The sequence below is a fragment of the Carlito syrichta genome, unplaced genomic scaffold (assembly GCF_000164805.1).
Source record: "Carlito syrichta isolate Samal-C Ts95f unplaced genomic scaffold, Tarsius_syrichta-2.0.1 Scaffold304662, whole genome shotgun sequence".
Taxonomy (NCBI): Eukaryota; Metazoa; Chordata; class Mammalia; order Primates; family Tarsiidae; genus Carlito; species Carlito syrichta.
The window spans coordinates 153,143-170,566 of NW_007248758.1; the positions used below are offsets into that span (position 1 = coordinate 153,143).

The 17,424-nt window shown below is 43.1% G+C and overlaps 1 protein-coding gene across 4 annotated transcripts in view; it reads left to right on the forward strand.

Annotated features, from left to right (window-relative positions):
• The first annotated feature begins 631 nt into the window (after positions 1-631).
• Positions 632-17,424, forward strand: part of MED1 (mediator complex subunit 1) — a 37,931-nt gene continuing 21,138 nt past the window's right edge. The window contains exons 1-6 of one of the 4 annotated variants that reach the window (XM_008060602.1): positions 632-880; positions 4,255-4,361; positions 8,403-8,481; positions 13,279-13,333; positions 13,438-13,570; positions 14,261-14,289. In XM_008060602.1, coding sequence (XP_008058793.1) covers positions 856-880; positions 4,255-4,361; positions 8,403-8,481; positions 13,279-13,333; positions 13,438-13,570; positions 14,261-14,289 — 428 coding nt within the window. In that variant the 5' untranslated portion in view covers positions 632-855. The remainder of the gene's footprint in view (positions 881-4,254; positions 4,362-8,402; positions 8,482-13,278; positions 13,334-13,437; positions 13,571-14,260; positions 14,290-17,424) is intronic. The other 3 variants (XM_021713671.1, XM_021713672.1, XM_021713673.1) reach the window with 3 other exon arrangements.

The following is a 17,424-nucleotide window of genomic DNA, read 5'->3' on the forward strand; positions in this document are numbered from 1 at the left end:
CACCTCAGCCTCCCAAAGGCGCGGGATTACAGGCTGAGCCACCGAGCCCGGCTGATATATTATCTTTGATAACATTCCTGACACCTGGCTGGGGTGGGTGGCTCAGCCTGTAATCCCAGCACTTTGGGAGCCCACCGGTTCGAGACCAGCCCGGAAACACTGGCGCCACCTTGTCTCTACAATAAAATAAAAAATAGTCGGGCGTGGTAGCGCGCTACTCGCAAGGCTGAGGCGGAAGGGTCGCCGGAGCCCAGAAGGTCGACGCTGGGGTGGCCGTGAGCGTGCGTGCCACTGCACCCAGCCTGGGCGAAGGAGTGAGGCTCCAACTCAAAAAAAAACAAAAAACAAACAAAAAACCACATTTCTGACGCCAATATTTTTTGAAAGCTATTTTTCAGTAAAGAGACCTAGAATTTTTAGTTTGTGAGTTAATTGCCAAATTAAAAATGCTGGTTTTCCAAGGGAAGCCGGAAGTCACTTCCATTCACAAGTTCAGCGCCAAGCGGCGCGAGGCCTGACACTGCTAGGAGCCTGGGGCCGGTTAGGTTGGAAGAAACATCGCGAGAAGCATAAATTGACCACTTTCCGCGAGATTTTGATGCTCTTCCCTCCTCCTGTCTCTCGTAGAATCACTGTTAATCTCGCGATCCTTGGGAAGTTCCGTTGGGGAAGATGGCGGCCGCCTCGAGCACCCTTCTCTTCTTGCCGCCGGGGACTTCAGACTGATCCTTTCCAGGAAGAGTGGGGACTGTGGGTGCCCTGCTTCTCGGGATCCCAAGTCCGTTTGTTTGCCCTGCTGGCGGTGGGGAAGGGCTTATCCTCTTGTGGCGCACCCGGGCCCTCCCTGCCTTCAGGATGAAAGCTCAGGGGGAAACCGAGGGTAAGTGACTGAGGGGGAACGGAGGGGGCGGGACACAGCTGTAGGGAACCAGTTTGAGAGAGTAGCTGGGGGCCGATGCCCGGTGGGGGTCGCTTTCTAGAGGGCACAGAGTCCCGGAGGCGGGATACATGTGAGTTTCAGATTCCGATCATATCTTCCTTGGTGGTGACTGAGCTCCGGCTTCGGAGAGACGGGGCTCTCAACTATGTGAAGGTTTCCTGCTTCTCCAGGGACAATCACTTGGGCTTTAGGGCACTTTTAGCCTAGAGACGAGGCGGGTGTCTCTAAAACCTGCTTACATCTCGTTCTAGAAGAGACGTCTGAATAATGACATAAAAACAATAATACAGATCTGTGTGTAAACGTGCTGGAGGATATTTTGGCGTGAGTGAAATGATTAGGTCCTTGTGACATTCAAACCCAGCAACTCCCTAGGTTGGTACCATGTTCAAATCTTGTGTTATTGGGTATTTTTAAATTGCGCTGTATTTCATCCTTTTGATGGCCGAACAAAGCTGCTGAAAAATCAACTTTTCTGTGGAACTTTACTCAGATTCTCTGAAGTTCCACAATCCAGTTTAGTTGCTAACTTATTAGCATTTTGGGCATAGTTGTACAGCTCATGGTATTATTGTTTACCTCTCCAGTTTACTGTGCACTTCGTAAATTGGAAACTGCGTTGTCCATCTTTGTATAGTCTCTGGCACATAATAGTCGCTTCAAAAATGTTTAATTTGAGCATCGAAGGTACTTATTAGCCAGCTTCTCAAACAAAAGAAGGGGTGTGTTTTGAAGGAGAGGAAGAAAGGTGTGCTGCTTGGGGGCAAGAATGTGATAGGGTAAAATGAGAACTTCCCAAGGTAGGAAGTTTTGTCTAGTGTCTTTACTGCTGTATCCTCAACATTTAAACATAGTGCTTGAATGAATGCCTTGAAAATAGGAATTACAGCTTGGCTCGGTGGCTCAGCCTGTAATCCCACGCCTTTGGGAGGCTGTCGTGAGTGGATTGCCTGAGCCCGCGGGTTCAAGCCACCTGGGCAACTTGGTGAGACCTCATCTCTACAATAAATCAAAAAATGAGCCGGGCGTGGTAGCGCTCGCTTGTAGTTCCAGCTACTGGGAAGGCTGAGGTGGAGGGATCGCCAGAGCCCAGCAGGTGGAGGCTGCAGTGGCCGGAAGCGGCCACTGCACTCCAGTCTGGGTGACAGTGAGACTCCAACTAAAAAAAAAAAAAAAGAAAATAGGAATTGGAGAAATGTATCCAGAACTATAAACTGACTGAACTATAAACCCCAAACCAGTTTTCCCCAAGATTAGGGCACTGAGGGAAGGAATTTGAATTGTGATTTAGAAGACTTTGCCTGTCTTAATTCTGATTGACTGACTTTCGATTCATCTTTCAGTGTCAACATCAACTATCACGTTTTTTGTAATCTCCCTACAACTAATTGTGAACTTTTCCTCCTTTGAATTTCAATAGTACTGTGTCTCTGCTTTTAAGAACATTCCTCATGTTCCACAATAATTTATCCACATCTCACAGGTGTCATTTTAGACTTATTTTTTGCTTTTCATTTCCGTGGTCTGTAGCACAGGTCCTGAACCTCTTAGGAGGGTCAGTTACATGCTTGGTCTAGGAGCCAGGCTTTCTTTCTTTCTTTCTTTTTTTGAGTTGCAATCTTGCTTTGTCGCCCAGGCTGAAGTGCAGTGGCATGCACCCGGCCACCGCAGCCTCGACCTGCTGGGCTCAGGTTGTCCTTCCGCTTCAGCCTTTCAAGTAGCCAGAACTAAAGGCATGCGCTACCATGCCCAGCTAATTTTTTGATTTATTGTAGAGACAAGGTCTCACCGTGTTGTTCACACTGGTCTTGAACCCAGGGGCTCAGGCAATCCTCTTGTCTCGACCTTCCAAAGTGCTGGGATTATAGGCTTGAGCTATCGTGCCCGGCCAGGAGCCAGTCTTTCTACCTTTCTCTTACCTCAGCTGGAAACTAATCCTTTGGTTACAGATCTCTGTTCATAAGATTTTAGTTTGAATTGAAATAAGAAAAATTGGAATCCTAAATAGAACCTCTTTTCTTGATTATACTTATAAATTGATCTCTTAAAGTTATGACATATGGCTGGGTATGGTGGCTCACGCCTATAATCCCAGCACTTTGGGGGGCCGAGGTGAGAGGATTGCCTGAGCCCATGGGTTCGAGACCTGCCTGGGCAATTTGGTGAGACCTCCTCTCTACAGTAAATAAAAAAATAAGCCGGGCTCGGTGACTCAACCTGTAATCCCGCGCCTTTGGGAGGCTGAGGTGAGTGGATTGCCTGAGCCCGCGGGTTCGAGACCCGCCTGGGCAACTTGGGGAGACCTCATCTCTACAATAAATAAAAAATCAGCCGGGCATGGTAGCACGCATTTGTAATTCCGGCTACTCGGAAGGCTGAGGTGGAAGGATCGCCGGAGCCCAGTGGGTCGAGGCTGCGGTGGCCGGGAGCGGCCACTGCACTCTAGTCTGGGCGACAGAGTAAAACTCCAACTCAAAAAAAAAAAGCCGGGTATGGTGGCGCGTGCCTGTAGTTCCAGCTACTTGAAAGACTGAGGTGGAAGGATCACTTGAGCCCAGCAGTTCGAGGTTGCAGTGGCTGTGATCGTGCCACTGCACTCCAGCCTGGGTGACAAAGTAAGACTCCATTCAAAAAAAAGAAAAAACATTATGACGTAACATTAAGAAAGTCAGTATTTTCGCACTGAAAACCAACTAACCATAGTACATAGTAAGGTGATTTTTTTTAAAAAACTAAGAAAGGTAACTTTATTAAGGAGAGAACACATTGTGAAAGGCACAACAGGCAGGATAGCAGTGAGAGTGTCTCTATGTAAGGTCATGTTTAAATGTATGTTCTATATATATCATGCAAGGGATTTCATGCATAACATCCTTTTTTTTTTTTTTTTAGAAAGCAGGATTTATTGAGAGGACAGAAAAACTCCCACAGTGGGAAGGGACCCGAAGGGGTCACCCTTTTTTGTTTTAAAAAATTTTCCTTGCCCTTCCCTCTCAGTGCATATCGTGAAATGCCTTTGTCACTAAGTTGTAGGCTTGATCATGCAACATGATTAGAGATGGTTCTTTTTTTGGTTCCCAGTAAAAGTCTGAATAGAAAGCAGTTGTGTTCTACAGTGTTCCTTACCCCAGACCCATAACTTACATGTCTTCTTGCCATTAACAATATCTTCTTTGTATGTTTTAAAAAGTTATATTGAAAAATACATTAACTGAATGCTCATTGAGATGAAGTATGGAGTTTCTTTTACAAGAAAAACTGTGGAAGGTCTTGATAAAAGAGTATCTAATGATGTTTTCTGATTTAAATTGTAGAGTCGGAAAAGCTGAGTAAGATGAGTTCTCTCTTGGAACGGCTCCATGCAAAATTTAACCAAAACAGACCTTGGAGTGAAACCATTAAGCTTGTGCGTCAAGTCATGGTGAGGACTTGTGGTGAAGTGGGTAAAGTGTTGTATTTAGAAATTTATTTATTGAAAGGCTGGGTGTGGTGGCTCACACCTGCCTTTGGGAGGCCCAGGCAGGAGGGTTACTTAAGTCCAGGAGTTCAAGACCAGCTTGGGCAACAGATGAGACCATTATGGTCTCTACAAAAGTCAAAAAATAAGCTGGGCATGGAGATGTGTGTCTGTAATCCTAGCTACTTGGGAGGTTGAGGCAGAAGGATCACCTGAGCCCACGAGGTCAGGGCTTCGATGAGCTGTGATTATGCCACTGCACTTCAGTCTGGGTGACAGAGGAGACTCTGACTCAAAAAAAAAAATTATTAAGCTAAGTTCTCCATGTGAACTTTTCAGACTATACTAAGTCCGCTGCATAAGAGCCTTCAAGTTGCGATCTTTCAAAGATGTGAATGTGCATTCGCATGTCCATTGGTGTAAGTTAGTTCATGTATCTGGTGTACATTGTCATGTTTGTGCATGTTCTACAAGTAGTTGTATTGTACTTTAAAATTAAAAATGTTTATTTTTTGTCTTTATTTTTTATGTATTATTCATGTGAAAAGTATTATATACCTATTACAGTATAGTACTATATAGTTGATTGTGTTAGTTGGGTACGTGGACTAACTTTGTTGGACTTATGAACAAATTGGACTTATGAATGTGCTCTTGGAATGGAACTTGTTTGTATGTAGGGGACTTAATATAATTATAATAGTATGCCTTCACTCTTTTTGTCATCAAAACACTTGAATATATGGTGTTTGTCGACTTTAGGAATCTATTGTATCTATACTACAGGTTAAGTATCTCTTATCTGAAATACTTGGAACCAGAAGTGTTTCACATTTCTAATTTTTTTGTATTTGGAATATTTGCATATATATAATGAGATATCTTGGAATGGGACCCAAGTCTAAACACGAAATTCATTTGTGTTTTCATATTATTCACATGGCCTGAAGGTAATTTTATACAATATTTTAAATAATTTTGTGCATAAAATGATGTTTTGACTGCGTTTATTTATTTATTTATTTTTTAAGTTGGAGTCTCACTTTGTTGCCTAGGCTGGAAGGCAGTGGCACGTTCCCAGCTACTGTAGCTTCAACCTGCTGGACTCAAGTGATTCTTCTGCCTCAGCCTTTCAAGTAGCTGGAAACACAGGCACGTGCCACCACGCCCGGCTAATTTTTTTTTAAAGTTATTGTAGAGATGAGGCCTCGCCAAGTTGCCCAGGCTGGTCTTGAACCCATGGGCTCAGGCAATCCTCTCACCTTGGCCTCCCAAAGTGCTGGGATTATAGGCGTGAGCCCCAGTGCCCGGCCTTGACTGTGTTTTGATTATGATCTGTCCAATGAGGTTAGGTGTGAGATTTTCAATTTGTGATATCATGTAGAAGCTCAAAAAGTTTTGAATTTTGGAGTCAATTGTTTTTTTTTTTTTGAGTCAGGGTCTCATTCTGTTAGCCAGCCTGGAGTACAGTGGCCTGATCACGAAGATCATGGTTCATGGCAGCCTTGACCTTCTGGGCTCAGATGATCCTTCTGCTTCAGTCTTTCAAGTAGCTGGAACTACCGGCATGTGCCAACACGCCTGACTAATTTTTTTTTAATTTATCGTAGAGATGAGGTCTCATAAAGTTGCCCAGGCTGTTCTTGAATCCCTGGGCTCCAGCAATCCTTTTGCCTCTGCCTCCCAAAGTGCTGGGATTTCAGGCCTGGCCTCAATTATTCTTAATACAGGTGAACTCTGGCTTTTCCCATGTTGACCATCAACATTTATTTCTTTTTTTTCATTTTTTTTGAGTTGAAGTCTCACTCTATCTCACAGACTGGATTGCAATGGCACACTCACGGCCACCTCAGCATCGACCTGTTGGGCTCCGGTGATCCTTTCACCTCAGCCTTCCAAGTAGCTGGGAATACAGGCATGTGCTACCACGCCCAGCTACTTTTAAAAATTTTATTGTAGAGGCGAGGTCTTACCAAGTTGCCTGGGCTAGTCTCGAACCCATGGACTCAGGCAATCCACTTTCCTCGGCCTCCCGAAGTGCTGGGATTACAGGCTGGAGCCACTGCTGGCCTGGCCCAATGAAGGTATTTTTTAAAAATGTCTTAAATAAATGAACGACTATTTTTCCAGTCTGGGAATTTAGAGGTTGTCTTTTTTTTTTGAGTTGGAGTCTCACTTTATAGCCCAGGCTGGAGTGCAGTGGCACACTCACTGTCACTGGAGCCTTGACCTGCAGGGCTCAGGTGATCCTTCCACCTCAGCCTTCCAAGCAGCTGGAACTACAGTTGTGTGCCACCACACCCTGCTAATTTTTTGATTTATTGTAGAGATGAGGTCTCACTGAGTTGTACAGGCTGGTCTCAAACCCGTGGACTCAGGCATTCCTCTCACCTTGGCCTCCCAAAGTGCTTGGATTATAGGCGTGAGACACCTTACCTAGCCTAGATGTAATGTTTATACTCCAAGGCCACTATATTCTAGTTTGAAATATGTTGTATAAATGATACTGTCATTAGAGAGACAACATGAGATAGAGGGATTCCAGGTGGCTACTAAGTCCTCCTTGGGGTACCAGTCTCTTGGTTTGGTCACTATAGCTTTCCTTGTCTACTCAGTTTTGCAGATTCGGAAATCTAATTTTATTGGTACATCAAGAGTTTTCAACAACTGACATACTAAATCTCAGTAAATTAACATGTAAGTCAGAATGCTGGTTTGTTAATTTACAGCAGAAGGTTTATTTTTCCATTTTCCAAAATATTGTAGTTTATTGTCCAGAGCAGTCCTTCTTTGGAGTCAGATGATTATAAATCAGTTGTTTGTAGTTTGAGAGTGGAATTAGAGGAGTTAGGTTTATTAAGGACATGAAAAATCCTGAAAAACTATCTTCATATAAAATTGTTGCTATTTCTTAGGGAATGGAATGTTTTTCAGAGAGAAACTTCTTCCCTGGAAAGGGTTAGAAAAACTATACTAAATTTTTTGTTCTTTGGAAGACCCTTTTCTGGGCTTCATGCTCTGCTTTTAGACAATCTAGTTTCCTTAAAATTTGGTTGTATTTCTCAAATTATATGCCAAATCTCCTAAGCCACCTCATTTAACTCTCTAAATCTTAGGATGTAGTCATTCTACAGGAGACAGATCTCATCTATTACATTTTGATTTTTTCTAATATTTCCCCTAGGATAATTTTTTTTTTTTTTGAGTCAGAGTCACTCTGTTGTACAGGCTGGAGTGCAGTGGCATGCTCACAGCCACTGCAACCTTGACCCTTCAGGGCTCAGGCAATCCTTCTGTGTCAGCCTTCCAAGTAGCTGGAACTACAGGCGTGTGCCAACACACTCAGTTAATTTTTTTTTTTTTTTTTGGAGTTGGAGTCTCACTCTGTCACCCAGACTGGAGTGCAGTGGCCGCTCCCGGCCACCGCAGCCTCGACCTGCTGGGCTCCGGCGATCCTTCCGCCTCAGCCTTCCAAGTAGCCGGAACTACAGGCGCGCGCTACCACGCCCGGCTGATTTTTTTATTTATTGTAGAGATGAGGTCTCGCTGCCCAGGCGGGTCTCGAACCCGCGGGCTCAGGCAATCCACTCACCTCAGCCTCCCAAAGGCACGGGATTACAGGCTGAGCCACCAAGCCCGGCTAATTTTTTGATGAATTGTAGAGATGCAGTCTTGCCAAGTTGCCCAGGCTGGTCTTGAACCCCTGTGCTCAGGCAATCCTTTTACCTCGGTCTCCCAAAGTGTTGGGGTTAAAGGCATGAGCCACTGTGCCTGGCCATGGGTTATCTTATGTTAGATCTGGGAATATGTTTTTCTACCCTCATATATGGATATGGATGTATCTATGTATGTGAATTTTTCTTCTTCTGGGTTAATGGATAGAGTAACAGTTTATAGAGTCTATAGACTATCCTGAAATGCTACTACTAGGACAGTATGGATGTTTTCCTGAAATACTGTTGACTTGATTAATTTTCACCTCCAATGCTTTCTCACTTGATACAGGAGAAGAGGGTTGTGATGAGTTCTGGAGGGCATCAACATTTGGTCAGCTGTTTGGAGACACTACAGAAGGCTCTCAAAGGTTTGTGAACACCTTTGAAATATGCTGATTTCACAAAACCCCCAGTTTAATAAGGACTGTTTTAGACTGAGTGTGGTAATTCTGTAATCTCAGAATTCTGGGAGGCCTGGGGTGGAGGATCACTTGAGCCCAGGAGTTTGAGACCAGCCTAGGCAACGTGGTAAGAACTTGAGTATGCCATGACACTCCAGCCTGGGTGACAGAGTGAGACTCCAACTCAAAAAAACACCTCTAATTCCAGCACTTTGGGAGTCCGAGGTGAGAGGATTGCCTGAGCCCATGGGTTCCAGACCAGCCTGGGCAACCTGGCAAGACCTTATCTCTATAATAAATCAAGAAAAATTAGTCACTCGTGATGATGTATGCTTGTAGTTCCAGCTACTTGGAAGGCTGCGGTGGAAGGATCACTTGAGCCCAGCAGGTTGAGGCAGTGGTGGCCATGAACATGCCACTACACTCCGGCCTGGGCAACAGAGTGAGACTCCAATGCAAAAAAAAAAAAAAATCAATTAGCCAGATGTGGTGGCATGTGCCATAGTTCCAGTTAAATGGGAGGCTGATGCAGAAGGATCGCCAGTGTCCAGGAGGGGTAGAAGCTGTTGTGAGCTGTGATCGTGTCATTGTACTCTAACCTGGGTGACAGAGTGAGACCCAGACAAAAAAAAAAAAAAAAAACAGGCCAGGCTCGGTGGCTCATGCCTGTAATCCCAGCACTCTGGGAGGCTGAGGTGAGAGGACTGCCTGAGCCCACAGGTTCAAGACCAGCCTGGACAACTTGGTGAGATCCCTTCTCTACAATAATCAAAAAATTAGCTGGGTGTGGTGGTGTGTGCCTGTAGTCCAACTACTTGGAAGACTGAAGCGGAAGGATTGCCTGAGCTCAGCAGGTCGAGGCTGTGGTGGCCAGGAGTATGCCACTGCCCTTCAGCCTGGGTAACAGAGTGAAACTCCTACTCACAAAGAAAGAAAAAAGAAATGTTTTATGCTTACATTAGAAACATAAATTGAGGTAAGTTAACTTTTTATAGTAGATGTAGTTCTGGCTTTCATTTATGGTATTGGAGTGAGCTCTTTCCTGACTTCTAAAACTTTTTTTTTTTTTTTTTACTGTTTTTTAGATTAAAAAAAATAAATTTAAATAAAGATGAGGTTTCGCTATGTGCTCAAGCTAGTCTGGAGCTCCTGGACTCAAGTGATCCTTTTGCCTTGGCCTCCTAAAGTACTGGGATTATAGGCATGAACCACTGTGCCCAACCTAAACATTAATTTTTTAAACCCTATTTTGTAAACTGTATATAGAGATTTAAAAGATAATTGATGAATGGTAACTAAGATAGCAGGGGAACGTTTTCTTTTTTTCTTTACATGTTTTCTTCTAACTTTCATTAAGAAAATGGAGCCGGGCTCGGTGGCTCAGCCTGTAATCCCGCGCCTTTGGGAGGCTGAGATGAGTGGATTGCCTGAGCCCGTGGGTTCGAGACCCGCCTGGGCAGAGACCTCATCTCTACAATAAATAAAAAAATCAGCTGGGCATGGTAGCGCATGCCTGTAATTCCGGCTACTCAGAAGGCTGAGATGGAAGGATCGCTGGAGCCCAGCAGGTCGAGGCCACGGTGGCCGGGAGCGGCCACTGCACTCCAGTCTGGGCGACAGAGTGAGACTCCAACTCAAAAAAAAAGAAAATGGACATGTTAATGCTAAAAAAGGATTTTGTGGTGTTTATGGACTAAGTATTCAGGAAATCAAACATAAAACTTAAATATCATGAGCTTGATTGTTCATGCTTATAATAACCATTGCTATATATATATTTTTTTTTAAAAAAAATACATATATTATATATATTATTTTTATAATAACTATTGCTATATATATATATTTTACATATTTTTATATATATATCTGTTGCTTAGGCTAGAGTGCAGAGTCACACTCATGGCCACTGCTGCCTTGACCTGTTGGGCTCAGGCGATCCTTCCACCTTAGCCTGCCAAGTACTTGGGACTACAGGTGTGCACCACCATTCCTGGCTAATTTTTTGATTTATTGTAGAGACGAGGTCTCTTCAAGTTGCCCAGGCGGGTCTTGAACCTCTGAACTCAGGCAGTTCTCTGGCCTCAGCCTCCCAAAGTTTGGGATTATAGGCATGAGTCACTGCACCCAGCCTTTTTTCTTTTTATTGTGCTAAAATATATATAACATTTGCTCTTTTAACTATTTCTTTTTTTTTTTGAGTTGGAGTCTCACTCTGTTGCCCAGGCTGGAGTGCCATGGCATACTCAAGGCCACCCCAGCACTGACCTGCTGGGTTCTGGCGATCAATTCTTCCAAGTAGCCGGACCTACAGGTGCGCGCTGCCATGCCCAGCTAATTTTTTATTTAATGGTAGAGATGAGGTCTTGCCAAGTTGCCCAGCCTGGTCTTGAACTCGTGGGCTTAGGCAATCCACTTGTTTTGGCCTCCCAAAGTGCTGGGATTATAGACAGCCATTTAACTATTTCTATGTGTATAGTTCAGTGACATTAAGTATAGTCTGTTGTTGTAATCATTATCACTGTCCATGTCTAGAGTTTTTTTCATCTTCCCAAACTGAAAATCTGTACCTATTAAACAATAAAGTGCCATTCCCTTTTTTTCCCAGTTTCTGGCAACCACCATTCTACTTTTTGACTTTATGAATGTGACTACTCTATATATCTGATATAAGTGGAATCATAATATTTGCCCTTTGTGATTGGTGTACTACACTTTGCATAATATCTTCAAGATTCATCCATGTGGAAGCATATGTTAGATTTTTTTTTTTTGAGTTGGAGTCTCACTCTGTTGCCCAGATGGGAGTGCAGTGGCCGCTTCCGGCCACTGCAGCCTCAACCTGCTGGACTCCGGTGATCCTTCTGCCTCAGCCTTCCAAGTAGCCGGAATTACAGGCATGCACTACCATGCCCGGCTGATTTTTTGATTTATTGTAGAGATGAGGTCTCGCTGCCCAGGCGGGTCTCGAACCCGCGGGCTCAGGCAGTCCACTCACCTCAGCCTCCCAAAGGCGCGGGATTACAGGCTGAGCCACCGAACCCGGCTTCCTTTTTTTTTTTTTTTTTTTGAGTTGGAGTTTCACTCTGTCACCCAGACTGGAACGCAGTGGCTGCTCCCGGCCACTACCGCCTCGACCTGCTGGGCTCCGACGATCCTTCCGCCTCAGCCTTCTAAGTTGCTGGAACTACAGGCGCGCGCTACCACACCCAGCTAATTTTTTTGATTTATTGTAGAGATGAGGTCTCGCCAAGTTGCCCCAGCGGGTCTCAAACCCGCGGACTCAGGCAATCCACTCACCTCAGCCTCCCAAAGCACAGGATTACAGGCTGAGCCTCCGAGCCTGGCTTCTTTCCTTTTTAAGGTTGAATAATATCTCTCTCCATGTACATACCACATTTTGTTTATCCTTCATCTGTCAATGAATACTTAGGTTGTTTTTACCTTTTGACTGTTGTAAATAATGTTGCTGTAAAAATTGAGTATTTATTTTTATGCTGGTTTTGATGTTAATCTTTTTCTAGTATTCGCTGATATACGTGTCTTCTTTAAGTTAAAGGCAACTTGTCCACATAGGGAGTAATGAAAAAGGGAGAGGACAACAGCCCAATAATTTTTCAAATAGACTTTTTTTAGATTAGAAAATATAATTTATTTAGACAGTAAATTAGAGAGAGAGAGAAAGAGGTGATTTGCTTCCCCAAGGTAGGGGAGTGGGGGCCAAAGCTTAAGAAAACATGGCCTGCAACAGACACATGAAAAGTGCTCAGCCTCACTAATCACCAGAGAAATGCAAATCAAAACCACACTGCGATACCACCTAACCCCAGTAAGAATGGCCATCATTAATAAAACAAACAACAACAGATGCTGGCGAGGATGCAGAGAAAAAGGAACGCCTCTACACTGCTGGTGGGAATGCAAACTAGTGCAACCTCTTTGGAAGACTGTGGCAATTTCAGAAAGAACTAGAAATTGACCTTAAATATGACCCAGCAATTCCCCTATTGGGAATATACCTGGAGGAACTCAAATCATTTTACAAAAATGATACCTGCACACATTTGTTTGTTGCAGCTCTATTCACAATAGCAAAAACATGGAACCAACCATGCTGCCCATTGAAGCTAGACTGGATTAAAAAAATGTACATATACACAATGGAATATTATGCAATCATAAAGAAGAACAAACATGGACTTCGCAGCAAACTTGGATGGATTTAGAGCCGATCATACTCAGTGATCTATCACAGAAACAAAGAACAGAGTACCATATGTTCTCACTCATAAGCGGACCTTGAACAATTATCATAATACTATAAGAAAGGGATTGGCAGTGGTGGGAAACTGCCGGGGAGCGGGTGGTGGGACTGGCAGAGGGAAACTGCTAGTGGAGGGAGGAGCACACCTCATCAACAAGGGTACCTGCATAATCAACGTTTGTATACCTAACCCTGAATTGTACCCCACATCTTAAAAAAAAAAAAGAAAACATGGCCTAGCCATGCTCAAAGAGCACACGGCCATGCCATAGCTTAGCAAGGCAATGGCCCAAATAGATTTTTTAAAGTCTTTATTACTATAAAAGCTATAGTTAAGCCTTACCAATGAACTTTCTGCAAATTACCAGCATTTGAACTACTGAATATGTTTATGGCTTTGGAAGGGCAAATATACTCCTTAGGATATTTCTGTGTTTGAAGAATATCATTTAAGTTATTTGGAGCATTCTTTGTGATTTTATTTTTTCACCTCTTTGTAGTAACATCTTTACCAGCAATGACTGATCGTTTGGAGTCTATAGCAAGACAGAATGGGTAAGTAGTCTGTCTGTAGGCAGAAATGTTTAACTTAGTGTTAACTTTGGGTGGCTTTATTTATGTGTCTTCTATTAATTTTTGTTTTGATTTGTTCCTGCTAGACTGGGCTCTCATCTCAGTGCCAGTGGCACTGAATGTTACATCACGTCAGATATGTTCTATGTGGAAGTGCAGTTAGATCCTGCAGGACAGCTTTGTGATGTAAAAGTGGCTCACCATGGGGAGAATCCTGTGGTATGTGTTGTTGATATTTCACTGGAATCTATGGGGTTTACTTAGGGACATTAATTTTAAAATGAGTTGTTGGGGTTTAAGTAGTTTGGGTTTAGGTTTTTTCATGAGCCACTATAGCGGTGATGTGATGGGCTACATCAACAACTATAGAATGGAATTTAGAATAACATGGGTCCCATCTCTGTCATCATCCAAGGGCTTTGACAAGTGGAAACACCAAAGGAACCCATTTCATTTCATATCAACAAACATGAGCCGCAATTGACTAATAGGGCCTGGGGATATAGAAATAAATAGCTTATGGTTCCTATCCTCAAAGAGATTATAATCAAGAAGGGTAGAAAATCTGAACAATTCTGTAATAGAGATGAAGTAAAAGTATGTAAACAGAGAATTTGGTATATATTTCAGGGATGGCATTAAAGAAAGTTTCTAAGGTTTTAAACAAGCTACTGAAAGTTGATTCCTTTACAAACTATTTCATGTTTTGATTTAATATTTCCCACCCCAATCCCATGTTTCACCAAGTAGGAAAAAGATGCTTTTTGGTATCTTTAATATAAGGACTTTTTGTAGTTTTAATTAATGTTTTGGTTATAAAGCATGTCCTATTTATAAAAGAGAAAAACTTTTGATGTCTCAAAAATGTCAAAGTACTTTAACGTTTTAACATAATTTCTTTGATTTCAGAGCTGTCCAGAGCTTGTACAGCAGTTAAGGTGAGCAAATAACATTTTTTTTTTTTTGAGTTGGAGTCTCACTCCGTCGCCCACGCTGGAGTGCAGTGGCATGCTCATGCCACACCAGCGTTGACCTGCTAGGCTCTGGCGATCTTTACACCTCAGCCTTCCAAGTAGCCGGAACTACAGACCTGGCTAATTTTTTGATTTATTATAGAAACAAGGTCTCACCATGTTGCCCAGGCTGGTCTCTAACCTGCGGGCTCAGTCAGTCCTCTTGCCTTGGCTACCCAAAGTGCTGGGATTACGGGCTTGCACCACACCTGGCCTAGCAGATAACATTTATATTACTTGATATGGGGAGATAATGCTTTTCTTCACAGCTAGATTTTGAGACTAGTCAAAAGTTATTTTCCTCGGGAATAAGCTTATTTTCTTGATATTTCAGAGTTTGTACTTGTTCTCTTTTAGAATTGATTTTCACCCCACTCAGTCTGTCTTCATATAATGACAATTTGGATTGGAAAATTCTTTGCTCTAGGGGGTTGCCTAGTACATTGTAGGCTATTTACCAGCATCCCTGGCCTCCCTCTACTAGTTGCTGGTAGTATATCAACCAAAAGTATTTTGACATTGTCAAATTTTTTACTCCTGATTGAGAAGTCCTGAGCTAACCGTAAGAATTTTGTGTGGAACAAAATAAATAGACCCTGATCATTGACTCAGAGAAGGTTTGAGAAAATTGAGTCTATACTATGAAAATAACTTTTTTTTTTTTTTTTGAGTTGGAGTCTTACTCTGTTGCCCAGACTGGAGTGCAGTGGCCGCTCCCGGCCACCGCAGCCTCAACCTGCTTGGCTCCGGTGTTCCTTCCGCCTCAGCCTTCCAAGTAGCCAGAATTACAGGCATGCGCTATCATGCCCGGCTGATTTTTTGATTTATTGTAGAGATGAGGTCTCGCTGCCCAGGCGGGTCTCGAACCCGCGGGCACAGGCAATCCACTCACCTTAGCCTCCCAAAAGCGCGGGATTACAGGCTGAGCCACTGAGCCCGGCTGAAAATAACTTCTTTACATCAATTTTGTGGAAAAACAGCCAGGCATGGCGGCTCACATCTGTAATCCCAGTACTTTGGGCGGTGGAGGCGAGAGGATTGCTTGAGTCAAGGAGTTTGAGACCAGCTTGGGCAACTTTGCAAGACCTCGCCTGTTCTTCCAGCCACCTTAGAAGTTTGAGGTGGAAGGATAACCTGAGCTCAGCAGGCTGTGGCTTCAGTAACTGTGATTGTGCCACTGTACTCCAGCCTGGGTGACAGTGAGACTGTCTAAAAAAAACATGTTTTTTTTTTTTTTTAGTGAATAACTTTTTCATACTGAAGATATATGCATGATCAACTCTTGTCACAGTAAAAGTTCTGGGCTTGAAGACATGCTCTTCTAGCAGTTAGCGGCTTTTTCCACTGACCTATCTTTTTTGTTTGAATTCAGTAGAAATTTCCATGCTTAAATTTAAACCCAAAATTAAGAGTTTTTGGACATTTTAAGAAAGTTATTACAGCCATTTTGTTGTAAACATAGTGAATTTCACAGGTACCACATGTGGACATCTTAGTGTTAACATTAGGGAAGTTTTTCTCAATCACCATTTAATGTACTTATAGCCAAATGTACCATATTTGAGCCAACTTTAAAAAATTGTAGGCCAGATGTGGTGGCTCAAGCCTATAATCCTAGCACTTTGGGAGGCTGAGGTGAGAGGATTGCCTGAACCCATGGGTTCAATACCAGCCTGGGCAACTTGATGAGAACTCCTCTCTACAGTAAATCAAGAAAAATTAGCTGGGCTTAATGGTGCATGCCTGTAGTACAGCTACTTGGAAGGCTGAGGGGGAAGGATCGCCTGAGTCCAGCAGGTTGAGGCTGCGGTTGCCATGAGTGTGTCATTGCCTGGGCCACAGAGTGAGACTCTAGCTCAAAAAAAAAAAAATTGTAACACAACATTTAAAAAGTCTAAAAAACCTTCTTATGGTTTCATTGAACCAATAAGCCTGGCAAAAAGTGTAGCACTAGCATACTCCAGAAACAGCCAATATTTCTGGCTATCACCTGGAGTAGGGGGTGTGTAATAATAACTGTGAATTGGTGGCGGTCTAGAGTTAATTTGTAAGCCTGTTTGAAAGTGGGAGCCTGAGAAAGAATGTTAACCTTTACCAGATATATTTAGTCACTTAGTATAGATGGTAATATTAAGGTAGGTAATACATTTTGCTGCTACTCTTGTTTGTTTTTACTGTCTTTATAGCACTATGGATTGTAAGTGCTCAATAAGTGTTCACAGAATAACTGATAAAGTATCTGACATTAATGTGGCAGCTTCGCTTTTCACACTTTTTTTTTTTTTAGTTTGAAGAAAGATACAGAGAGTTAGAATTATTGAGATGTGTTAGACTCCTAAATCTTCCCACCAGTGCCCATTTGGCTAAGAATCCAAGCCTGAATATTGTGTCCTAGAAAGCAGAGTAGTAGTTTCTTTTTCCTGGGGCAGATGTCTTGGGAATGTTTTTGACTTTGTGGTTTGCCTCCAGAGTTTCCACGCCCTTGTCTCTAGGTCTCCATCACTCTGCTAGTGTTCATTTTTCTTCTCTTCTCTGCTTTTGTGTTACTGTATTCCTGGAAGTGTTGCCTTCCCAATTTATTTACTTCTCATTATTGCTACAATCAAAAGTAATATTTTGGCCAGGCGTGGTGTCTCACCCTGTAATCCCAGCACTTTGGGAGGCCAAGGTGAGAGGATTACATGAACCCATGAGTTCAAGACCAGTCTGGGCAACTCGGTGAGACCTTGTCTCTATAATAAATCATAAAAATTAGTTGGGCATGATGGCTTGTCTGTAGTTCCAGCTTCTTAGAAGGCTGAGGCAGAAGGATCGTCTGAGCCTGGCAGGTTGAGGCTGTGGTAGCCATGATCATGCCACTGCACTCCAACCTGGGTGACAAAGAGTCAGACTCTAACTCAAAAAAAAAAGTAATATTCTCTGTCAGTTACATATTAAGAGGAAAGAAGCCAGGTGTAATGGTGCATACCTGTTAGTCCCAGCTATTCAGGAGGCTAAGGTGGAGGTGGATCCTTAAACCCAGGAGTTCGAGTCTAGCCTGGGTAACATAGTGAGGACCCC